At 35.4% G+C, this 16036-nt stretch overlaps 2 protein-coding genes across 8 annotated transcripts in view; one reads left to right on the forward strand and one right to left on the reverse strand.

Moving 5' to 3' along the window:
* Window positions 1-4629, forward strand: part of LOC137625564 (SET and MYND domain-containing protein 4-like) — a 52867-nt gene extending 48238 nt beyond the window's left edge. For all 3 annotated transcript variants that reach the window (XM_068356487.1, XM_068356483.1, XM_068356478.1), the window contains exon 6: window positions 2171-4629. In XM_068356487.1, the coding sequence (XP_068212588.1) occupies window positions 2171-3272 (1102 nt within the window). In that variant the 3' untranslated portion in view covers window positions 3273-4629. The remainder of the gene's footprint in view (window positions 1-2170) is intronic.
* A 3234-nt stretch (window positions 4630-7863) lies between these two features.
* The window catches only part of LOC137625581 (lanC-like protein 2), a 190649-nt gene continuing 182476 nt past the window's right edge, over window positions 7864-16036 (reverse strand). For 3 of the 5 annotated variants that reach the window (XM_068356506.1, XM_068356495.1, XM_068356502.1), the window contains exons 9-10: window positions 13669-13789; window positions 8320-11249 (exon numbers count right to left, since the gene is read on the reverse strand). In XM_068356506.1, coding sequence (XP_068212607.1) covers window positions 11140-11249; window positions 13669-13789 — 231 coding nt within the window. In that variant the 3' untranslated portion in view covers window positions 8320-11139. Of the gene's footprint in view, window positions 8158-8319; window positions 11250-12676; window positions 13790-16036 lie in introns of those variants that run through there. The other 2 variants (XM_068356511.1, XM_068356509.1) reach the window with 2 other exon arrangements.

Genomic DNA, 16036 nt, shown 5'->3' on the forward strand with positions numbered 1-16036 from the left:
CAGGCCGAAGATGACAGGAGAAGGGACATTGAAGCAGGTACCCCCCAGAGTTTAAGGCTTCTTGGGGTTGGTTTGAAAAATTTAAGACGCTCTGGCATTCATTCAGTGGTGCGGCATGGGGAGACTGTCAGCGTGGACACGAAATCAGCCAAAGCCTTGTTAAGACGTTCGATGAGTTAACTCTCCAGGAAGGCTACAGTCCCAAGCAAGTCTTCAACAGTAACAAAACCGGACTTTTTTGGAAGAAAATGCCTCAACGGACGTACATCATGGTGGAAGAAAAAAAACTACCGGCATAACCCTATAAAGAACAGGCTCACTCTTGCACACTGTGCAAACGCATGAGGATTGTAAGGTGAAGTACTTGCTGGTGTATCACTCAAAACTCCTCAAGCCTTCAAGGCCCACAAAGTGATTAAGAAGCTTCCAGTGTTGTGGAGGGCTAATGCAAAAGCCTGGCTAACAAGAAGCTTGTTTACCGAGTGGGTAAACCTTTGTTTTGGCCTAACTGTGAAAAAATATTTGGAAGAGAAGCGCCTCCCTCTGAAATGCCATCTGATGTTGGAGACAATGGCCCTGCTCACCCTCCTGGCTTCAAAGAAGATATTGAAGCTGATTTTTCATTCATCAAGGTTCTCTATTTTCTGCCCATCACCACCCCTCTCCTGCAGCCCATGGACCAGCAAGTGATTCAAACTTCAAGAAGCTCTATACAAGATATCTCTTCAAGAGACATTTCAAAATCACTGATAGCACAAAACTCCCCCTGCTATTTTGGAAGGAGCATTTTGATGTTGTGATTTGCCTCAGACATATCAATAAAGCTTGGCGGGAGGTTTCAAGGCGCACCTTGAACACTTCGTGGAAGAAGCTGTGGCCTGATGCCATCTCCGCACAAGATTTCAAGGGTTTCCACATAGGCCAAGCTGAAGCCAATGACGAAAACATTGATGATCCTGAACCTGTTGCTTAACCTTAGGGTGCCTAGATCGTTAGACTTGGGAAGTCCATGGGTCTGGAAGTCAATGAGGACAACATTAATGAGCTTCTTGAGGAGCACCAAGAGGAACATATGATGGATGACCTGAAGGAGTTGGAGGCCATTCAACTGAACATCGTTTAGGAACAGTTCTCTAGCGGCGAGGAGTAGGAAGACGACGCACTGACCACGGCAGAAATTAAGGAGGGTCTAGCTGTCTACCATACAATGGCGGCTCTTGTAGAAAGACATACTCAGAAAAGGCTTACACAGGTTGTCTTCTTGAGCAAGTTAATGATGTTGTATGAGTCCTTTCAGGAACATTTCAAGAAGCAGGCAGAAACAAGCTTCCTTAGTTAGTTATTTATTAAAGAGGCCTACAGTACTAGTAGGCCAAGAGGAAGCTGAAAATTACTCAAAAAAGAGAAAAGTGGCAGTGATGAATAAAATTATTAAATTTAGAAAATACAAAACATAAAGTAAAAAGGAAACTACAAAAAAAAAAAAAAAAAAAAAAAAAAAAAAAAAAAAAAAAAAAAAAAAAAAAAAAAAAAAATTAATTTCAAGTTTATTAAAAAGTTGTGTTAATATTTTCTGCCATTTGCCAATGTGTTTCGTAAAGTTAAGTGTTATTTTCTGCCATTTATTAATATGTTTTTTAAAGTTAAGTGTTTATGTTTTCTGCCGTTTGTCGTCATCCTCTGCTGGCATGCCACTTGGCTCTCAGACAACACCTCACTCCAAAGATAAGTTTCCATAGTTTTAATACTATATTTTCCATTTATTACTGCATTGTTCTACTGTCTATTCTAATTATGCATTTGATTTATAGGTTATTATTAAATGATCCAAATGGTTGTATATAATTGTGTTTAGTGGAGTTTAGCCTTATTATAAAAATTTAATGTGGTGTTTTGTAGGGCTTGGAATGAATTAGGGTACTTACGTGTAAAAGGTGACTCACAATGCAAAAAAATCACGATACGAAAGCCACCATGGAACCAATTAATTTCGTATTGTGAGGCATTACTGTACAGTATTTTATAATCTTTTTTTTCAGATAACAGTTTTACTTTTTATTTTTGAAGGAAAAATTAATCAATGTTTTAAAAATTAATCACAACTTGAGTTTAAAAATACCCTTCACCAATATAATGTTGCAACCAATGCTTCAATTGTTCATTCTTCCAGGGTACTTACAACACTTACATGGTCAAAACTACAAAAATTACGAGAGAAGATAGAGGCTTTAGTACAAGATGAACTTGAAGAGGTCTCCACAGCAGAAGATGACTCCAGTAATAATTTGCCTAAAGTGATGGAATGGAAAGGTCCATATTTACCCACTGATTACATGACTGTCCTACACCTAACTACTAATTCATCTAAGAGGAGTTTTGGAGATTTATTCAAGAGAGCAATCACAGCTGTTTATTTAAGCAAGTGCCTTAAAATTGCTGGATATTTCAATTGTGGAAAGAGCTCAGATGAAGATGTGCTCTTTGCGGCAAGTATATTATTGAGGCATTTACAAGGAAGTTCCTGTAATGCTTACGCAATAGATGAATTTGAGTTGGGTTCAAATGGGGTGGTTGATGCAAAATCTAATGAAGTGGGTGGAGCTCTATACCCAACTATATCCCTCACAAACCATGCTTGCAGTTCAAATACATCACGGTACAGTGTTGGGGATATGTGTGTGTTGCATGCTATTAAACCAATTCCCAAAAATTGTGAAATATTTGACAATTATGGTTTCTTTTATTACCTTAACACTAACAACGAGCGTCAACAAATTTTACTGAATCAGTATAAATTCAAATGTGAATGTGAAGCATGTATATCTGAATGGTCTTTGTATCCGCATCATCCAACAGAAATGCTGATATTTAAGTGTCCCAACTGTCGTCATCCTTGTTGTTACTCCAATACCAGCCGCTCGAAGTGTAACATGTGTGGCGATCATCAGCAATATGTAAAATTACTCAAAGAGCTGGAAGCACAGTTAAATCTTTACTTTAATAGCCTTCAAAAACTAAAGGATGGCAATGTAAAAGGATGTCTTCCAGGCTTAATAGCTCACATGGAATTTATTGACAAGCATGTAGTCCTCCCAGTAAAGCATTACTCTGATCTTCAAGAAGCTATTAAACAATCTTTTTGCCATTTAGGAAATTTTTACAAGCCATATGAACCCATTCCTATAGCTGAACCACAGCAGCAACAGCAAGAGGAACGCTCTATTCGCTTAAAAGCAGGAAAGAACAAATTTGTAAATCCAAATCGTCGTTAGATGACATCACATGCAAGATACAAAATTGTTTGTGCTGTGGATGAGAAATTTGTAAATCTAATATCAAACAAAGCAAGGCATTGCAAAAGCCTATAATTTGTTTAAAGTGTTGACTCTATTCACCAAAAAAAAAAATTCAAATGGTGATAGGAATTCCCTCTCAGAATTGGTATGGTCAAAGTGTCACATATTCTACCTTTCATTATGAAATATACATGGTTTAAGGGGGCCAGCTGGTAAGCCAATATATGGGGATATGACGAAAAATGCAAAATCCTGGAAAATATCACTGTGCTTCATATGGCAATGGAGAATGCGTATACGAGATATTTTGTTAAAATTCCTCTTAATTTCATAGTTACAGGGTAATTAGTAAAAGTAACTCAATAAGCCAAAAAAATTGATCCCTACAAGAAAATGACGTATTTCTACTGTGATCGTAAATTTTGATAATTACTACAGTTTAATTTAAAACAATTTGTGAGCAATGGCATCTGTAAAGATTCCATGAGTCACAAGATAGGAAGTTATGATTAAACCCTTCAGAACTAGCACAAATCTCAGAGAGAGTACACATTTGAGTTTGACCTCTGACATTCGCTCCCTTTTACGTCTGTTTTCTTGGTTTCGGCAAGAATTTCATCGTGTCAAAGAGGAAAAGACAATTTCAGCATCTTGCTAACATAAGGCAGTAGAAAATTTGCACTAATAAGAGTTCAAAAGTGGGTAATATCGGCGATATTAGTGGAGTTTGCGAAGGAGAGAGAGAGTGATGTGGATGAAGGAGCGACCATCTCGCCTGACAGGAGCATAAAAAAGCAAGATAGTGAGCAAAGGTATCTTCATTTTGTTATGATAAAATAACACTGTTTTGGTTTATTAATATCCAAAAAGGAACATAAAATTCATAATCATGATTTATCAATATTGTCTTTGTAAAAATACAAAGAAAAACTTTGAACGCCCGTATCTCAAAACTATACTGTAATTATTGACCTTCAAATTCTCTCTTCTCCCTTAGTTTTAAAGATATAACATTGGAATTTGGTATATAACTGACAGGAGCCTAAAGAAGCAAGATATTGAGCAAGGGATTTTCACTTATCATTAGATTATGATAAATAACATTGTTTTGGTTTATTAATATCCAAAAAGGAACATAAAATTCATAATAATCATGATTAATTAATATTGTCAGTGTAAAAATACAAGGAAAAACTTTGAATGCCTGTATGTCAAAACTATACTTATTGACCTTCAAATTCTATCTACTCCCTTAGTTTTAAAGATATAACATTGAAATTTGGTATTTAACTTAAAAAGACATTATAAAACAATCAAATAGAGTCCTTTTTTTTTTTTTTTTTTCAAATTTTCTTACTTTTTTTCCCTGATTCATAGGGTATATTTTTTTACCATAATGAAAAAATGACTTTTAGAAAAAAATTTATTTGATTAAAGGTCTACACCAGGTCTTTATAGGGTAGTACTAATCCCTGGTCTTAATATCAAGTATCAAGGGAGGAGGTAGAATTGGAAAAACACTCATTTTCAGGATAAGTTGCTTTGGCGTCGCAAAACCGAATATTACAGGCAAAAATCCTATGCAGTTTGGAGATGTCCTAAGTTACCTCATTAAGTGGTATGAATGTTAAAGTCCTATCCTTAAAAAATGGCACCGAGCCGGCCGGCCCCCTTAACAAGATACAAATATATTTTACACTTTTACTCGCTATTCATGTTTGGACCCTTCTTTCTATTCCCTTTGTGTCGTGCAGTGCCTAAATCTTTGCAATTAATGTTCTATATCGTCTTTTTGACAGATGGTAAATTTTGATGATTTAGGGTTACCTAACAAAATCAATCAGATTCGCAAGAGGATCTTCTGCGTTTAGGGTTGCTCTTATAAATTTGTTCACACCCCTCACTAAATCAAAATTCCTTTTGCTTCTCTCATTTCAAGGCCACACTGCCTGAAACTTAGACTTCACAATGCACTTTTGGACTAACTTTGATATGCTTCTCCTTGACTAAATATTCAAGACTTGTCTTTGGACCTCAAAATGACATCCAAAAGCCTCAAGATGACTTGTATTGAGTAAAAGTAGCCCATATAGGAATGGCATGACTTTAATTTGTCTATTGACATCCTCCCTTTGAAACTTTCATTGTGGTCCAGGTTCCATTTTCAATCTAGTTCATAAAAAATAATACACACTACCTTCACTCAGAGACTAACTGATCTGGCCTCCAATAGAATGGTTTATCTGACCATGCTGCAAGATTTTTCTGGACAAAAATTGTAGATAATCCATGCATCAATAGACTAGGAGATAGTAAAGCATTCCATTAAGAAACAATTGTCTGTTAGTGCATAGGTATTTTCCTGGGGTTGTGAAAATATAGGGGATAAAAGTTAATCCAACACTGTCAGCAGATTATTATTATTATTATTATTATCATTATTACTAGCTAAGCTACAACCCTAGTTGGAAAAGCAAGATGCTATAGGCCCAAGGGCTCTAATATGAAAAAATAACCCAGTGAGGAAAGGAAATAAGGAAATAGATAAACAATATAAGAATGTACTAACATCTACATTTACCACGTGAAAGTTAACCAATAATGAGTTGTGAGGGTGGGGTCAGTGCAAGAAGAAGGGCGGGAGATCTTGCTTTTGCTGGGGATAGGTGATATTGCTGCCTCATCTGAAAGTAGTCCCAAGGCCAAGTCAGAATCCCCATCCTTCCTTAGATTCATGCCATTGGATCCAGCTCTGAAGGAAGCCACAGGAGCAGAGACTTGAGCATTGGAGGACGAGAATTGAGTCTTAAGACTTCTCTGGCTTAGGGTAATATCCTGAAGCCAAAGAATCCCTCTTGAGCTTCTTCCTCCTCCTCCTCCTCCTGTACTCAAACTATTGCACTGGTGACCATGCCCTATACTCATGACGGGGATATCTACGAGCAAGCATGCCCACTACAAACCAGGCATAAGGAACAGGGATCCATGTTCTGTCTGGTCATAAACCAGCTGCAATTGCACCCAAGTTTACCAGGGCAGGACTACATGCCAACATGTGGATCTCCATAATCAAACACTGAAAAGATAAAGGGGGAATTTTAGAAAAGTTAGAATTTTTTGTGCAGACTACTACTGCATTGTTCTGAGGCTGAAATCAAAGACGTTACTCAGTGTGCTGGTGAAGGGTGAGGTTTCTCTGCCACCTCTTAGTAACTACTGCGACCTTGTTATCAATTAAGCAGCCAATTTCAAGCTATGCTAATATCATACTCTCATTAAAGGATGAAGTTTTATATATGTATAAGAACAAATAAACAAATATATTGTTAACAAGCCAAACTAACTATGCAAGATAACCTATACAGTAAACAATTTTCATGAATTATAATTACTACCTTCCAAACTGCTTATAGATATACGTATAAAAACCTTCCTTTGCAATACAAGCTATCCATTTTGATAGCAATAAAATTATCATGGTGCAATGTCAGAGTGAAATTAGTACAATGTATGTAGAACACAGCTATTCAGCAGTGTGATGAAAAATAATAATTTGTGATGGCATAGAAACAATTTCACTCTCAAAATCTTTGGACTGCTCAAAATCTACTCGAGTAACCACACTAAGATTTATCAGGGTGTGAATTCTGTTAACTATAAAAAGCAAGCAAGATGAAAATTGCACAAAAATATAAATTTATTTGATTAACATGCTGGGAAGGATGGCAAGTAAATATAATGGCATCTTGCATAGTGTTCATACTGGAACAAGATAAACCAAAATAATCATAATCAGTAAATGGATTGAGAAAAATGTGAAGCTGTTAAAAGTTCTGAGACAAGTATGGGAAGAGCTCAACTTTTTAGCACATACAAAATAATATTCAAAAGTCACAGAGTTAATGATTGGTGGTAACTACTGGCAAGAATGCTTATTCTAGTATATTAAGACATAGCTGCTAGCTGTAAATGCATGTATAATCCATAAAATGAGATTATCTGAATCCTTAAACTATCTTAAGGACTAAAAAAATAATAATGGGAAAATCCTCAACTTTCTTTACTTGTTAGATTATCTCAATTCTGGGCTAGAGACCTAAGCCTATTGAAAGATAGAAAACAGGAAATTTATAGCTTGTTGAGGGTAACATCGATATTAGACAGGTTTCAAGTCATAAGAAATATGAACACCAGACGATTATAGAAAAAAAATTTCTTATCAATATTCGATTTTTTTTTTCTTACATACAACTAAAACAATACTGTAATGTACTGGTGCTATTATAATCGCAGCACTACCATTGATGGGAATTTGAAATGATTGAACTGCATCCCAGTTGCTTACACTATTCATAAAATGAATGTAAAGAAAGAATTTTTTAAACATTAATAATTATCATAGAGAATGAGTGAAAGCAATGTACATAATTTGTTAGCACTACTATTGGAACACTGGAGAACAATGTGCTAATTGTGAAAGGTAAATTACGAATGAACCAGATTGAAAGTAAACAAGGGATATGGACATGTGAAGTATTGGCTTATAGCTGTCCTCCACAATGTTCTAAGATATTTTTTCAGAAAAGTTTGTGACAAAAGGGGCACTATAAGCAATAGGTTTCTTTTCAAACAATTGTAAAAAAAAAAAATTCAAGTTTCTTATTCTTGTTGTGTATACGTGTGTATTCCAACTAAGATTTAAGGATCTTACCTGTTCTGAAGGGGGGTTCAATGACTAATAATTTCCATTATTTCCAATCTTGACATTGTTTGTGTAAAACCCAAACTCCAAAATATAAGAATAAGATACATTAAACAATGTCCATACTGTGGTCCTTTCCTTTTCTTGTAAATACAGTATCTGTCTTTCAAAAGGAATGATTAATTTTGTTACTTGCTAAATAACATTAAGATTAAACAACAATCTAAATTTTCATATACATTTTATATAAAAATTATTTAGATAAGGTACTTTTGACATAAAACACTTGTAGCTAAAGCTACCTTTATTAGGCCAGGTGTGCATATATAAAAAAAACATTACAATATTTGGACATGTAACATAAAACCTATAACATGAAATTTAATGATATATGTACACTAGGAGATGTCTAAACCATTAATGAAGTTTGTTAATGTGAGTAAATTATCACCTAAATGTCAAGTAAATAAAGAAACATTACAATTATCTTTGGTAGTATACCACCAGACAGTAAATACCCAAAGCAATGGGCAATAAATTCACAATTGAATCTATCTCTTTACCTGTCTTCCTTCATCTTTATGCCTTCCTTTACCTTGAATTTTCAACTCTGCCATATACTGTACAGTATGTGGCTCTATTACATTAAGTGTCAAAAGTCCATTAAAATACTGTAATGGTTTCATATTACTGTACAAGTAATCTGAAAATTTATAATTTCTAAAATCTAATAAAGCAATAAACATATTAATTACTTCCTATTTTTAGTATTCCTGTCACAAAAAGTAAGAGCAAGAGCTCTTTGCAAAGAGTACTGCTCTCATGAACTTGGCTGAGATGAAAAAAATACTTATTGTAATTCACTTTACAACTCAAAGCTGTGAGTAGCTTAAAAATTTTCATTAATATAGGAAGTGCGAGATGCTCTCTGATTTCTGTCTACATTATACTTCCATTTGCATTTTATGGGTTACTTGCTGGCAAAGATCGTAGTTTCTAATCAAGAGTGTAACGGATGAATAGTCACACTTGGAAGGTTGAGAAGGGACCTATACATTAATTATTTTGAATCATGTTTAGCATTAATGATTGGTGAATGTGTGAAGCTGGCGTCACAGAGTTACATTGTACCAGGAAGTGTACCAGGAAGATACTGTAGTTAATGTTCTCAAACCATTGGCTAAACCGTAGCATGTGAATCTTAACCTTCCACAGTATTGAGGTTTGAAATACACTTTCAAGTACAATCTCCTTTTTTATTTATTCAATTGTTAAATATTTCAATGCTAATTTCTTATATTTCATATTTCATTTCAGTCTATTTATCCTTGTTTTACTCTCATTATTTCACATATGGGCATTTCATACTAAAGAATATTTGTAAGAAAATGTATAATGATTTGATTTTTCCATTAAAATGTGCTCACTTCAAACCAACAGTTAATTTGTTATATTGTCTGCTAGGGTTAAGGTCTGTAATTTGAAATTATGTACTCAGTACTTCTTCAATCATCATTAATAGCAGTTTAATCAGACCACAATGTCAAAATTCTGCTTATACTGTATAGGGATACACAGAAGGAATTGTTCTTGCAAAGGTGAAAATTGGCCAAGGTAAAGTTGAAAGGAGGTAGACGGGTAGACAGCAAGATACTAAGAGAATAAACTATATTAAATAATTCAACTGGGGATAGAATGTCCACTGCAAAGAACCCTTAGTATAAATAGCTTAAAAAGAATTGTAGATATCTAAGCCACTTTGTAGAGCTTATACACTATAATAGTGCTCAAACTACTGTGATGCATTATTTTTTGAAGTGAATAAATGCTGCATACATGATATTGTATTACTAATTCCACCGATTCTTCCACAAAACCAATAATGTTGAAAGTCTCCTTAATTAATCAGTGAGACTCTTCTACACATGGTTAGTTCTAGATTTTCCTTGCCTAATGTAAAACACGGGCTTGATAAAAATAAAATGACATTAGTTGACGATTGAAATTTTAAATGCATGGATAAACTATCAAAAACTCTAATTATATAATACAGAATAATTTTTCCTTGCCCGATGTATTTCCAGCTTTTTAAAGCTTGAAATTTTTCTACTGACAAGACTGCTGTTTTTTCATATGTTCACCAAGGTTTAAAAATATTATTTGATATCTTCCAGCTAACATTTCATCAGTTAAATGTTTTTTCTAAGAAAGAGGCAAAGTTTAAAGTTATTCTTAATATGGTGAATTGCATAAATATGAACATGCATTATTTCAAATTTGCTACTACTGGGTGAGTAAAGTTGGGAAACAACATTCAGAAAATGTACTTGTAGACATTGCCAATGTGGGAAAATATGCCATAATCAACACAAAAACTTGATTTTATATAAGCTCTATACTCTATTACTTTAGACATATTATGAAAGTAGGGAAAAATTAATTCAAATATACTACAGCCAAACAAATATGCTAAAATATTTCCACCTCCCCTCGTACTTGCAATATGTATAACAAACAAAATTTGAATTATCATCCAGAAGAAAAGCCCTCAATTATGTTATGCATGTACAGCATAATGCTGATCATGAAATTTTGGAATATTTTACCAGTACATTTTATCTAAAATGAAATCTATAAAACAACAAAAATTACAAACTTAAAAATATTGCATATTCTATAAACAAAAAACTCTGTTCATTCTCAAGGTCGGAGTGGTAACTACTCAAGTACTTCAAATTAATAAAATTAATGAATTTTAGAATTAATCTGGTTTGCTAAAAATAATCTACTTCAATACTTTGTCATGTTTTGGGGTATCTTAAAAGCCTAACAGGGAAAAATTTACTCTGCGACTCACGCCGATTAATAAGAAACACACACTGAAAATATACCACATGAGTGACATTTTAGTCTAATACATAGGCTGAGCAAAAGAGTATTTAATCAAAAGTTGAAAATTCAGCCCAAATTATGACTTAGGAAATTAGAAGTAATTTTTCATAATTATTATTAACACTGAAAAACCTTTTGGAATACAGTAATTAATAAGTCAATCACTTAAAATTTACCTTCCACAGATTATAATCCCCTTATGTGAAAAATATAATAAACAAATGGAAAATAGAAATGTAAGTAAAAACTTCAGGCAATAGTGTATGGGGGTTGAAGGTAGTATTTAATCACTGGCAACCAAAACTCTACCAGGAAGCCCATTCCATTGATGTAAAGGGAAAGGAATAGAATTTGATGATCTGCAAAATGAGAATTACATATTGGGTCTTAAGGTGCATGAACTATTGGAAGTTCAGAACTTAAATAAAAGCTTTTGAAAGACAACTAAATAAAGCAAGTTAGGCAATGGTCTAAATTACAATTTCCCTTGTTGCAAATAAGGAAACTACCACTTTGAATAATTACCAGTATAAAATGAAAAAGTTTATGAAATAAGAGTGTAACTCCACCAAATTATCATGAAGATATTTCTATAATGGCTAAACTAGTAGCATCAAGCTGAAAAGAATGATCAGTTTCAGCTTATCTTCCACTTGTGCAAGCATGAGTGATAAGGGTATAATGATGTGAGGGTATGATGGAGTTATGTCTTTGACGAATGTGATTAAATTGCTATCTGATATTAGAAAGATGCAAAATAATGAGTTTTGCTTTATGTTCCAAGAAATCTAGTATATATAGTATATGGTAAAGTAAGAAGAAAAGGTAGCGAATGGGTGAACTCCTATGAAATCTACATTTCCTAACAAAATGGTGTTTCTAGTTCAATAGGAAATACTGTACAGTATTAAGCTTGTTAAGCATTAGGCTACCTACGTTACAAGTCAAAAACATATTATAGTACAGTACTGTAATACATTTCTTTCACGCATATGTAGAATAATAACAGAGAGAGAGAGAGAGAAAACATCAGTATATTATATAATTCCATATACTGATTGCTGGCTAACAAAAAATGAGCTTCTTTTATAAAACTTAAATCAGTATTGGATGTTGAATTTTCCTAAGATTTGTATTCTATTTTGCTTTCCTTTAATCACAGAAGTTGAATTATTTAAATCTTTTTAACTTTCATACATTGCTATAAAGGGCTATTCATATCAGATAAGCAGCTGCATTTATGATGAAAGATGAAAAATCAGAAAGCAAAGGGTATGACTGAAAATGAAATGGCAAATTATAATAAACATATAAAGCAATACAATTGTCTACAGTAAACATTTTTACCACTTTTAATAAGTGAAAAAACTGTAATACCAACATGGTTGAACAGATGGACTAAACTCCACTTCTTAATACTCAAATAGCAACATGCCTTTACCGTATTTCAATTTCAGTATTCTTCTAGTATAACTAGCTAATACTTTTTAATTCCATATATTATTGCCTTGTCATACAAGAATACTATATACAATCTGCTATACACTCCACCCCTTCTCTTTCTTTTTTAAGTCATCATCATATCTTATCGCACCTATGTCGAACCTACAGGAAGGCACTGTTGTTTGCTTCTCTAAGGTCTTGATCTGAGCAATGAGGGCTCAATGGGCACCCTAGTGGGATATGTTTAATTGTTTGTGGTGTTGCCACACATGGGCATTAAAGGTTGGTGGCTAATTTGCGAGTTATCTCTAGTTTTGCCCACTAACTCTTGCTCTCTTTAGGGTTAACCAGTCCTTCTGGTGAAGGTTGTTCCACTGGGCAGTCCTTCGTTTGGGCTGGGCAGCGCCTCATTGGATGGCTGTCAGTCACTTTCTTGCCACTTCTCTAGTGTATGAGCAGCTGCATGGATTGGTTCTAGTCCATCCACTGTTGTGAGGCTTTTGCAGGATTTCAGTCTTCACCTTGTTTCCTGATGATTGTGAGTGGATGCCTAGTCATTAATTTGCTTATGCTTTTCAGTTTTTGCTAGCTTTTCTCGTCAGATGTGGGGAGGTGGTATACCGGCTATTTCATATAACAAGGGTAGAGGTGTTGATTTCAGGGTACCAGTAATATTCCAACTGGATTTATTTAGCTATGGATCTAACTTATACCCAGGACATGATCTTACCTACACTGGTACACAGTACTCACTAGTTAAGTAACAAAGTGCTAGGGCTGTCTGTCTCAAAGTCTCAGGGTTTGTTCCCCAGCTGGTGTTGGTGAGTTTACTGAGGAGGTTGTTCCTAGTTGCTACTTTATGTTTGCTTTTCTTTGTGCGCTCTTTAAAGGAGAGCGTTCTGTCAAGAGTGACACTTAAGTAGATTGGGTAGGGGTGATTTTCCAGTTCTTTGTCACCCCATTTGATCTTTAGTTTTCTGTTTGCCTGGTGATTGTTCAAGTGGAAGGTGCACACCTATGTTTTAATTGGATTGGCACTGAGGTGTCACTTTTTGTAGTAGAACTTCAAGTAAAATTGCCCATAATACTGAAAATCCACACTGGTAATATATACCACAATTATGCTAATAATACTGTACAGTAAGTAGCAAAGGGTAGCAAAACTGTAAAAATAGGCATAGAAAGAAAATAGTAATGTACTGTAGAAAAAGAAATATTGTATGGCAACAAGGCATCAAGATTATCATATGATCTATTAAGTAAAATACTAGATAACAAAAGCAGGAAACTTAGCCTTTTCTGGATTCATAATATCAGTCAAGAAATACACCGTACCAGCCAATCCTTCAAACAACGACAAAGGTCTATCTGGAGTTCTGCAACCATGTTTGCCATAATCCCGGCACCAACGAGCAAATTGTGCTGCCCGGTAGAGATACTCTGTCTCCTTAGTTACCTGCAAAATATATAGAAAATTTAGTTACTAGGAAGGGAATAAATTGCCTTTAGTGTAAGTTATATCCTATCGGTAAATTAGATACTGTATTAAGCTATCATAGAGTATGAATTACAGTATAGTTCTGTATTTCAAAGCATCATAATACTGTATTGTATGTAGAATACAGAAAAAAACATTACTCTACATAAAGCAAAGATATCTGGGAGCATAACAGTTCAGTCTATCTCTTGTGTCCCACTTTGTTTTAAATGTGTCTTTGTGACACTTTCACAAGCAGATTACTTCAATATAATTATTTCTATACTCACCTGAGATTCATATTTCTTACTTGAATCTAGCCAATTGTTGATGTCTATCCCAAAATCTAAAATTCCCCATTTTCTTTAAATTTAATCCCCTTCCGTGCTAATCTTGCATTAAGGAGTTAACACTTAGGTATGCTCTTTCAGTATACAGTACAAAGTTGGAATGAATGCAAAACCTTCTTGACATCACTTATCACTGGGGAGGTAAGGGGAGGGTATGATATGGACCTCAAGTGAGTATGGAAAAAGTAATTTTATTAAATTCCCCTTTTAGAAGGAGGGTAAGTGTAGTAAAGTCTACTAAAACCCAATACCCCAGCCTGCACATATACGCCAACAAACCAGCCAAGGCTCCTCACCTTGGCAGTACACGGCAAGAGCTAGAAATACTCATTCATTTCTGCAAGAATTCACATAGAGAAATTAAACGATAAATATTCATGAGCGCCTATAAATCAATATGATAAATTTTTAAGTACTTTGCATTTTTCCTAACTATACAATCCTTGAGCTCTTTATTATGGATATACTTGCTGGGTGGCTGGAAAACTAGCCATAAACTTTTACGCGAGGTATAACATCCCACATCTAGTTAGCAGGGGTAGACCAGCCACCCGCTCGCACACTTACGGAGTGTATTACATCACTTTTTGGTTGTAGGCAGGACTTACAGGCGGCCAGGCACTGACCGTCCAAGTATGAGTAAAGAGCTCAAGGCTTGTATATTTAGGAATAATTTAAATGACTTACAAATTTGACATTTGTCCCGACACAAATACAAGCCCTTTCGCTCTTTACTATGGAGATTCTCCTTAGGTGGGTGGAAGTCCTAACCCAACTGGCTGCGATCTCAACCTGGGGTGCGACTCTGAGCTCTTGCGAGCATGAGACGGCTACCCTTGATAACTTGCGAGCCCACAGTCTGATAAGCTAGAGAGCTGACGGCCTTGGAAATAGTGATGAATGAGTGGAAACTCGTCACTGTGACTTGCCCAGGTAAGAGTTGCCCAGATGCTGTACCTCACAAGAGGGGAAGATGAAGGAAGAAAATGGCCAATCATTTTATCTATTCATCCGAGATTAACAGCAAATAATGTCTGCCCTTGAACTACTACTACTTGTACTGTTAGACAGCTGAGGTAGCTTACACCACATTTTGTGCTGCCATTAAAGGACTTATGGAGAAGATATCCAGGTTCCTGTGGGTAATGTCTTGCATGTAAATATAAAGGTGTTCTAGCAATGTCAGAGACCTGCCTGAAGGACCTGTGTGGCAGAGAAGTTTCATTTGAATGTTAGGGGCATGCTTATGCCCTGCAATAGAGAGCTCTGGGTTTACATCCATGATGATTAGAGTCAGGGTACAAAGCCTGGACAATGACCTAGAGAATCCATGCTGATATCACCTCATAGAGATTCTCCTCTTGACCCTCCCTGTGCTTACAAACTGGTACCTGATGTGTGGTCAAGCTCTGATTGGTCGTATGAGATCGTGCCTAAACGTTTTCAAATAACATAGTAATCATTGAAAAGGGGTCAGGATGATGGAGACTCACTATTTGGAAAGGCCCAAAGTTAGGTTCCACGACGGGATTCTGAGTCTTGGCAAAAAACTCGGGCATGAAGCATAGTGTTACCTGCCCTCCATCCATTTGGCTGGGGTATGTCGTAGAGAAGACCATGTCCTTCGTTGGCTCTTATAGTGGAGGCTAAAGCAAGAAGAAAAAACAGACTTAAGAATCAAGTCATGCTCTGAGGCCTGACAAATGGTATGAAAAGCGCTACTTTCTGAGAGCATAGTATCAAGAACTACAGTCCGTGGAGGTGGTCCAACTTCTGATTAGGGATGGTCTATATAAGGAGAGACGGTTCTGTCGAGGAGGTAAGGTTAATTTCGTTCAATCCAAAGACAGGGCTCATGGACGAGCGGTAGCCTTTT

Source organism: Palaemon carinicauda, chromosome 2 (assembly GCF_036898095.1).
Source record: "Palaemon carinicauda isolate YSFRI2023 chromosome 2, ASM3689809v2, whole genome shotgun sequence".
NCBI lineage: Eukaryota > Metazoa > Arthropoda > Malacostraca > Decapoda > Palaemonidae > Palaemon > Palaemon carinicauda.